The 10,272-nt window shown below is 37.0% G+C and overlaps 1 protein-coding gene across 1 annotated transcript in view; it reads right to left on the bottom strand.

Moving 5' to 3' along the window:
- Positions 1-7,300: 7,300 nt before the first annotated feature.
- LOC112002244 (DNA-binding protein RHL1) overlaps positions 7,301-10,272 on the bottom strand; it is a 21,008-nt gene continuing 18,036 nt past the window's right edge. The window contains exons 11-12 of the mRNA XM_065775024.1: positions 7,914-7,955; positions 7,301-7,640 (exon numbers count right to left, since the gene is read on the bottom strand). Coding sequence (XP_065631096.1) covers positions 7,605-7,640; positions 7,914-7,955 — 78 coding nt within the window. The 3' untranslated portion in view covers positions 7,301-7,604. The remainder of the gene's footprint in view (positions 7,641-7,913; positions 7,956-10,272) is intronic.

A 10,272-nucleotide genomic window follows, 5' to 3' on the forward strand; every position in this document is an offset into this window, starting at 1 on the left:
AATTTCTAGGATTTCTTATCCATCAAAGAGGCATAGATGTTGATACTAGCAAAGTGCAAGTTGTTGCTACTATAAAGCCACCTACTACACTCACATAGCTCAAAAGTTTTCTTGGTTGACTCTTTGCTAGGTCTCGTTTCCCTCATAACTGTCTCTAAACCATTGCTGAAAAAAAGGAGATCCTTCCACTGGACTTCTAAATGCTAGCAAACATTCTTCTAGTTGCAGCAACCTATGACTAGACTGCCAACCGTATATGCATCCATACTAGGAAAACCACTTAAGCTGTATTTGGCTACCGATGATGAAGCAATTGGGGCACTCATAGCCCAAGATGATCAAGAAGGGATTGAATGACTAGTTTACTATATTAGAAGAAAGTTAAAGGATGCCGAAACCCACTACCAAAGGGCTGAAAGGGTTGTCTTGCTCTAATATATGCTGCCCAGCAGTTGCATCATTATTTGCTAGCTCACACGATATAACTCTTAACAAAATCACACCCGATCCACTCACTCTTGAGGCGTCTAGTTCTTTTTGGAAGGCTAGCACAATGAATCTTGCAATTATTTGAATTTGAGATCATCACAATCACCCCAACAGTTATAAAGGGTCAAACCATCGCTGACTGTCAAATTTTCCTAGAGAAGACAGCTGAAGCATTACTGATGATGTACCTGGCGAGCTGCCATAAATTGCACTGTTGGAAATAGCTAGAGCTGTTTAGACTTTATGTTTTGATGGATCCTCTACCACTTCCGAAGGAGGAGCTAAAATAGTTCTGTCTAAGAATACCAGAGAAACAGTGGCTATGTCATTCAAGCTTGATTTTCCATGCACCAACAATATGGTTGAATATGAAGCATACCTTACGGGCCTAACAGTGGCCCATGAAATGGGTATTAAACATCTTCAAGTAATTGGAGACTCAAATTTGGTTGTTTGCCAAGCTAGAGGAGATTTTGCACTCAAGGAACCATCTTTAGCTCCATATAAAGCTATGGCTCAAAGGTTGGAGGGCTTTTTTGAAGAATTCAACATTGAACACTCTCTAAGGTCTAATAATCACTTTGCTGATGCTCTAGCTACCTTAGGAACAAAAGTTAGCTTTGAGGGTGCAACCACAGATGTCACTATTATGAAAAGGCCTATTCGAGTCATACAAATGCTGAAAGAAGAGTTATTTGATCTGGAATAGACAGATTGGCGGTCATCCCTTAAAGAAACACTATTATCACTCGATGAGAAAGATCATTTGAAAGTGCTCAAAGATTACACCTTGACGGCAGGAGAGCTATATAGAAAACTTCCTGGAGGAGTTCTAGCTAGATGCTTGAGCCCTGATGAGTCCACTAAGTGATTAAGAGAAGTTCATGAAAAATCCTGTGGCTCTAGTGGTTCTGTTAGTTTTTACAGACGCCTCTAGCGGTCAAGATATTACTGGCCAGAAATGACCAAACAGGCTGCCACTATCCAAGAATAATGCACCAGATGTCAAAATACTTTTGATTAGATGGAATCATATGCAATCTTTACCACAAGTGATTGGCATATACCCTTTCTTAAATATCTCATAGAGGGCATTCTGCCCAATAGCCATGAAGAGGCCTACCATTGGAGAAAATTGGCTACTCGTTACTTTGTGGAATGTGGTATTCTTTTCCAGAAGGGATTCAATGGGGAACCTTTGAGATGTCTAGGGACCCTCGAAGCACAATCAGTCATGCAAGAGGTACATGTGGGAAAGTGTGGTGACCATCAAGGCAAAAAGTGACTTCTCCAACAACTACTCAATCTTGGGTATTTTTGGCCCACCATGAAACAAGATGTAATTGAATGTGTGAAGACATGCCACACTTGCCAAGTTCATAGGAATCTCATACACACTCACCCCACCAACCTCCAAAACATGATGACTCCTTGGTCATTCCATACTTGGCGGCTTGATCTAATATGCTCAATCAAACTAGCATCCAAGGGTCCTATTTCGATACTAGTGGCTACTGAGTACTTTACACAGTGGGTTGAAATCATTCCACTAAAGAAGGCTATAGGCCTAGCTATTGCAAACTTCATCTGAGAGCACATAATCTATAGATTAGGCATTCCTTACAAGATTGTTACTGACAATGGAACTCCTTTTGTCAACAAAGATGTCTGGAAATTACATGACCATCGCCATATCAAGCACCGTAACTCTACTCTTTATTATCCACAAGGCAATGGTCAAGCGGAAGTTACCAATCGTGTGCTATTGAGAATCCTCAGCAAGATGGTACATGAATATGAGGGTGGTTGGATAGAACACCTGTTGGAAACCCTATAGACATACTGAAGCTTAAGCAAAACAGCCACCGGACTATCACCATTCTCTCTTGTATATGGTACCGAGGCTTTATCTCCAATTGAGCTATTAGTTCCTACCCCAAGGTCGTTCATGGCCAAAAAGCAAATATGGATGCTGCCACTTGTTTAGAAATCAAAACCATGGGCCTTGAAACCTTTGAGGAGACACAAAATCTTACTTATAACCGCACCCAGTGGTACTAGCAGCAGATGGCCAACGCTTACAACAAGGCCATGAAATCCAGGGCTTTTGTCAAACGACAAATGGTTCTAAAGGTAGCAGATCAAGTAAAAAGGAATCTCTCAACACCCTCCAAGTTTGCCCCAAGTTGGGAAGGGTCTTATCTTATAAGGGAAGCTAGTGACAGCGGTTATTATTATCTAGCTACAACAGAAGGTGAAAGTCTCACGGGACCTATTAATGGCAAATGGCTTAAGTTGTACTATGCTTAGCTCAAGTCTCAAGTATGTACAAAGTAACTCTCCTTGTTCAATCCTAAACTACAACTATGTGAATAAGATGTAAGCATTGCCTTTTGCCTTAAATATGAATCTCTTATATTTACAAGCACTCTAATATTACTTTCCATACATAAACATGCATACTTTGAACTATGAATAAAGAACAGGAATTATAAAAGATCCAAATTAAGGAAGAGCCATGAAGAGAGACTCGCCTTGCTTATAGAACACAGCTTGGTTGAAATTTAACCAGCCCCTCAGTGCCTACCTAACATGATTCAATGATAATCGAAGGGAATCAAAGTATTCAATAGTTCATAGGTAATCACATCTTAAAAATAAAAATATTTTGAAAATATTGTTTGAAAAAAGTTTTTGAAAGAGATTAGAAAGTAGTTTCTACCCTAATGAGATAAAGAGTGGTTTTGAAAAGCTAAAAACGTGCTCAATGATGTGTGTGCAGAAAGCTCAAAGTTAGAAAAGAGTTTTGGAAGAGTTTAGGTGAAAAATCCAGTCTCTCTAGCTAAGGTTTGAGTTTAGAGGATTAAGATTGTATTTATAGGTTTAAACTAGGGTTTTTTCACTCATTTAGAGGGTTTTGAATGTCCCAAAGGGTCTAGGGGTCGGGGCTCATCAAAGAGGGAGGTTTTGGGCTCTAAAAAAATGAAGTTATGGGCTTCTGGAAATCGGCCCACATACGCAGGTTTGGGGATGCACAAGCATGCATGCTCCCCATGCACACATGCATCCCTAGAAACCCTAGTTTTGATAGTTTTGATGGCCCAACTTCAAACAGCCATAACTCACTCAATGTAAATATAAATTAGGAAAACTTTATGTTCAAATTGAAGCCCAGGATGTTTACTTTCCAATAAAACCAACCTCACTCAAAATATCTTTGTGGATCAAAAGTTGTGGTCACAATAGTGAGCAAATGTTATTTTTCAACATTGTTTTCAAAGTGATTTAAGCACTTTTGAGTTGTGATTACTTCCAAACTATCAAAATAACTTCAATTACCTTTTATGGACATGTCAAGCTCATCATTAGAACTAGAGACTAAAATTTATTAATTGCTACAAAATGTGGTGTCTATAGAGGGCACGACTTCCTAGGTGCAAGGAAAAAGGGTAAGGATGCCAGCAAGAAGATGCAAGCCCAAAAAGGGCAATGTTTAGTAGATTACAAGGCCTAGCCTCTCTGAGTGGTTTCTTCTCTCTCTCTCTCTCTCTCTCTCTCTCTCTCTCTTAGCCTTTTCTCTAGAACCATGTACTAGGGTTTCCTTTCCATTTATCCTTTATCTTTCCCACACTTTGCTTGGGCAGCGTTCCTTGAGTATGGCAATGTCTGATTTACATTTCTTGTGCCTTGTTGGGCCATACCCTTGGAACGTTGGCAATGTTTGCTTTACCTTTTCCACTCTATGTGATAGCATTATGCATGATGTATGTATATCTATATAGCATTACTCTTTTAAAAAAGAATCAAAAAATGGTTGGATTTATGTTTAATAATAAGATATAATAAAATAAGTATATTAAATAGGAACATTGTGTTTTTTTTTTTTTTAGAAAGTGATTTGATAGAATTTATTTTCTTTGGTAGTTTTTTAATATTTTATATCTACTATTCCAATGTTTGACGCCATCACATGAGTAGGTTTTATTTTATGTTTTTACTATTATTCCATCTTTTACCCATTTATGATTTTTAAAGTTATGTATAGGCTTTTCCACGGGTCCGGTCGAATGGGGTCAATTTTGGACCCAACTTGGAACCGATCCACTAGCGTCGAATGGAAGGTGGAGGGACTTGAAACTAACTATCAACATTAATTGGTCAAGTCAATTTCAAGTTTGGGTGAAGGTCGCTGGAATCTGTAAAAACCACCGAAATCTTCAAAAAATTCATATAATTCTGCAAAAATTCTCCGAAATTTGTTGGGATTTGGGTGGATTTGGCTAAATCTCACCAGATCAAGTCGACATCTCGCTGGATCTCCCCAAAACATAACTTGATCTTGCTAGATTTAACCAAATTTCTTATATAGCATTAGTCAGATTAAGTGGCTCGAGTTTTGGAGAAGAAAACCTGTCACTCGACCCACCCGTGTCAGTTCTTGAAGGCGGATACTTGCACCACCGACCGCCATGAGCTTCAGTTCGGGCTGGAAATAGGTCACATTGGGCAGTTTGGTTGGGTTTTAAAGTGGTGGTCAGGTCTGGACAGCCCTAGCTACGTATTTAACAATTTGAATTTTACGACTCCCGTAACAAACGGCTATTGTACTTTTAGTTTAGGAAAAACGCGTTTACTTCTTTACCAATGGAAACAAAACGTTGGACGAAAGTTTAATTCAATGTTATAAATGTACTATACATCTACAAAACATGTATTTCCTAACTAAATAATCAATATTAACTTTGTTAAGGACAATTTAGATCTAATTACTTGTCCCAAAAAAAAAATCTAGGCTTTGTTTATTTTGTTGTAAATGTTTTCTACATTTTATTATGTTTGTTTTATTATAAAATTTGGTCAAACTTGAAAGTGTTTCTACTGACTATAAAGTCTTTTGTAAAAAATGTTGTAAAACATTTTATCTTTAAAATTTTGGTAAAACATTTTACAAAAACACATAGTAGCTTACCCCTCCCATCAAGTGGCTAGGTGGCCAGTTCGGTATCAACGATTCGGTTGCTAGAGCCTCCAGTCCAATGGCAACAGTTCAGCCACTAGCAACTGAGCCATTGATTTTAGTAATTTTTGTTTGAAAAAAAATTTTAAATTTCACATCACGCACCTAAAAATATTTACATCTTTTTTTTTATAAGAGATTAAGTTATGTAAGGATGTGGTGTAAAATTTATGTTTTGCCCCTCTAATTCCAACATATTATATCATCTTATCATATATTTAAGAATAAGCACAACTACACTCAATTAATTCTGATATCTATATATAAATCCAACCAAATTGGGAGTTTATTAAGATATTATTAGGTATAGTAAGATGTATTGAATTAAAGTAAAACTAGTCGCAAATCCATGCAGTGTGTGGGAATATACAATTATTTTGTAACGTGGTATAATATATGATTTATTCTATAAACTCTTTTTGTGTCATTTCTTTCTCTATCTTTCTGCTCTCTCTCTGCAAGCATTGCTTCAAATCCATTCTCATTCATCTCTACTTGCACATAAGGCAACCCTTTAGAATTACGTTTTGCACTAAAGGCATTGGAGGAGGATCCTATTTATACCTAGTAGTGTCATACCATCCATGAGGGGATTGTGTAGAGGAGATTGAAAGATACTTGTCTCATCAATGGTCTCTTTCACATTTTAGGGAGATGAGTAGGTTGTTAGGTAAGGAGCAATGTTCAAACCAATCATTTAGTAATAAATGCAGTCATTGGTAGGTGGGAACATCCATTTAATGCGATAGTGACTGTTGCTAGATCTAGGTGCTACTTTCTCTAGTTTGTCGGTTGTACTTTTTGCAGGACTTCGGATATCCGCTAGTTCTTGCACAGTTTGCTCGTATCATTGGTCATAGGCCTTTGGATATCCATTAGTTCTTCCACAGTTTGCTCATATCATTGGTCATAGGCTGAGGTTATGATTTTCCTCGGCCATGTACCGATTTGGAATGGGGATTATTGTTGGGCTGGGCTCTGTGGCCCAATGAGAGCTTCGACCTCACGTTCTTTATTCCATTCCCTTGGGCTTTCGGCCCATGGGTTTTTTTGCAAATAGGCCCCCCTACACAGAGATATTGCTCGAGTAAATGCTGATTGTTTCTTATACTCCTTTTCTTGGACAATAGTAAGAACTGAATTCCAAATCCTTACCATCTTTCACCATTGCACCAGGATAGCCATGGTCTTTTTTTCCATTTACTGATACAGAAACTACGTTTTGGAACATGTACTGCACTATTGTAGCTTTTTTTCACTGCACACTCCCTCCGCTTTGCCCTAAACTCTGCATTTGCTTTTAGATACTTGTACGTTTGTTTGCTCCATTACAGACTTGGTGCTCTTGTGATCGGCTGGGTTTCTGGTTCTCTTGTGGTCCTCATTATTCCTGCGCTTTCATTACACACAAAACATGGACTCTTGAACTTTTAACATCACCAGTAGCATACTTATTTTTGTTTTTTGCTTGTACTCTTCTCAAGTAGCATTCTGATTATGCTATCATCATCATTCATTTTGTGTTTTCAGCAAGTTGTGGACAAGAACAATTCCTACAACCCGCCTATATGTGTGCATGGACGTGCATATTTATTTTTCTAAATTTTTTACGTTTCAAGTGCCACACTGCAATTACAAAAAAGGCATAGTTGCCAAGCAAACGATTTCCGGGGGAGAATCATTTTCTTGAAACAGCTTACAAATGTCTGCTGCCCTGACAATTGAATCCATGGAAAAAGAAAGGGCGCATACATAATTCTAGTGCATGGAGAAGTTGGGAGAGATAATTCAGCATTCAAAATAGAACAGTTGTAATTCACTACCTGAGCATTTACCTATAAAGAGGAGTCAGACAGCAACTTTTCCTCTACACCAGACGCCAACTCATGAAGGAAATTTGTTTCTTTGTTATATTTCAGTAACAAAAATCAACTTTAACTCCCCCAAAACAAAGGGTTAAGGCTGTGGCAGTTTAACCAGGTTTCAAAGATCACTTAGAAGCCTGTGAGCTCCTAGAGCACTATAATTTCACAGGGAATTAATATACATCATTTGGTTGAAAACTATATTGGTGTTTCCTGACAAGGACATTAGAATCTTAGGCGGTCCAATCTTCATCACTTCCCTCAGCATCCTAAACAAGATAATAATGAATGAAATTAGCAAGATCAGCAAACTATATAAATTCACACATTCTTCAAAAGACTAGTAGTAACACTGTTGCAGCGTCAATGGCTATCACAGTAACAGTTCAAGTTCAGTGCCAAAAATCAGTTATCACAACCTGGCTTCAAACAACAATATATCAGCAATGACTGAAATTTGATATATAGTTGTTTACCATTGACATTGAGACCAAATGTTAGCAAATGCAATAAGATATATATATTTTTCATTTGAAAATCACCTGTGAAGAGCTTGAGAATTGTTCAATTTCATCATCTTTAATCTGCAAGGTTCATGAATTCAAAGGTTAGCAAAGAAGCAAATCACTTGATTGAACCCAAAAATAAATAAAAAAGGACCTAAGGAAACCCATATCTTAAGCTCTTATAATAGAAAAATCTGACCCTTGAAAGCTCTCTATTGCACTCACCACAAATGCACATAACACGTAAAAGACACTGCTTCCAAGCAGCACTGGGTCTCCGCCATGGTTTTAAAAACCGGTACGGTCAAAGAACCGGAATAGAGAGTGGTTCTCAGTTTAATGGTCAGACCGGAGTTGGACTAATAGTCGAACCAATGATGTCATAAATAATTAATTAATAATTATAAAATATAAATAAATAATTTTATAACTAATAATTTTAAATTAAATAATAATAATTATAAAATATAAATAAATAAATAATTTTATAACTAATAATTTTAAATTAAATAATAGTAAAACATTAAACCTTAACTTATATATATATATATAGATAGCCAAACTCAAGCCCACTACAAAAAGTATTTTAGTTATTCTTTTATTTTGCAAATAACAAAAGTCACCGGTGAGTAGCAATATCATTGCCCACTTGATATTTCTTTCCCACCACATATCCTACCTTTACACATTGATACTCCACCCACCACACATTTTGAAATCTTACATCCACACCTTGGTTAATTAAAAGCTCTGTACTTCTAGTTTCTTCTTTCACTTTTTTCTAATTTTTCATCGGCCTTCAATACTCTCTCTCTCTCTCTCGTCAATATACGTGCATCAGTGCATGTGCAAGTCAGCAAGAGCAGCAGCAAAGCTCTTAAACTGAAGTGGACAGATTGCACCTGCATCTCTTTGGTTTGGGCTTCCTCAGTTCTTCCTCAACTAAGTTAACTCATAAATAGTAAATCTAATGTTTTTGGTGTCAATGTGGGCGTCTTAGGCTTCAATGTCAAAATCTCTCTTCTTAAATCTGAAGCAAAATCTCTATCTTTTTATTTTTTGTCAAAAACACAGTGGCTGAAGTGTTAATGAACAAAGCAGCTTAAAACCAGTTTAACCGCACCGGTTTCCAGTTAAACTAGCAGTTTTCCGGTTTTCCCTTTTTTTTTTTTTCCTTAATTTCCGGTTTTTAACAATAACTGGACTGGATTAATGTCCAGTTCCCGGCCGAATTGGTCGAACCGGCTGGTCCAGTTTGTTCTTAAAACCATGGTCTCCATTACTAAGTGCCCCACATCAAGAATCCAAAAAGTACATTTCGGACTTGGGCATAATCAAGACAAGCCGGACAAAGCAAACATCAAGATCAAAGCTGGCAGGCAACCAAACCACACAAAAGGAGGATGATCAATTGATGCAAGGGCTATAAACAAACTAAGCCGAGTATTAAAATTTTAGAATTTTTCATTTAATCTTATTTCATGAGTAGAGCTCAAGCTTATCAACAAACTAGATTACATGTTCAAACTTGATTCATTTTCTTATTGAGCAAGCTCGAGTATTCACGAGATACTTGATTAACTTATTATTTTTCCATATAAGTAATCATCAACTTGGTATCAAAGCCCAACCCGATCACCCTTTCAGCAATCCAAAATCAAGATTGACAACCCACACCCACACTCACCATCAGAAAACAAATCAACTGCCAGACATGCCATTACTCAAATACTTACCCCACAAGATTTGCAAACCAACGCAACCCAATTTCTTACCTCACGAGATCTGCAAACTAGAGCCAAAACCAATCCGTACCATATATCCCCTATGGCCACACGAATTCTTCACCCCAAAACCAACAGAGAAACCCACTACTCCCTCCAAGCCCGTGACCCCCATTCGTGCCTCTACTCAGAAACAGAGAACGTAAATTCCACAAAAAAAAAAAAAAAAAAAAAAAAAGCGGTAGGACTAATCTAGGTGGGAAGCCTAGGTTGTCCTACATCACTAAAATTTTTTACATCTTCACAAAGTTAGACTAAAACTTAATAACTAAATTAATATTGAAATTATATTATTTGAGTTGATTAGATAGAATGATTTTGATTTATGAACTTATAAGATTAGATTTACCAACCTTGTATTCACAATAATTAAATATAATTTTTATTATGAAATGAACTATTTGATAAATCACTAGTTTTCCCGAAAGTTTAAACTAATAGGAAATTGTGAATTTAATCATTAACTATAATTCTAATACTTTCCCCACATGAGGATCCAGATTTCTCAATAAATTGGACTCAACACATGATTTTTAACATTTTATACGAGAGGTAAATGGAGACAAAATCGAGTTCAAGATCTCCTGCTTTGTTACCATAATAATTACCAT

The sequence above is a fragment of the Quercus suber genome, unplaced genomic scaffold (genome assembly GCF_002906115.3).
Source record: "Quercus suber isolate HL8 unplaced genomic scaffold, Cork oak 2.0 scaffold_103, whole genome shotgun sequence".
Lineage (NCBI taxonomy): Eukaryota > Viridiplantae > Streptophyta > Magnoliopsida > Fagales > Fagaceae > Quercus > Quercus suber.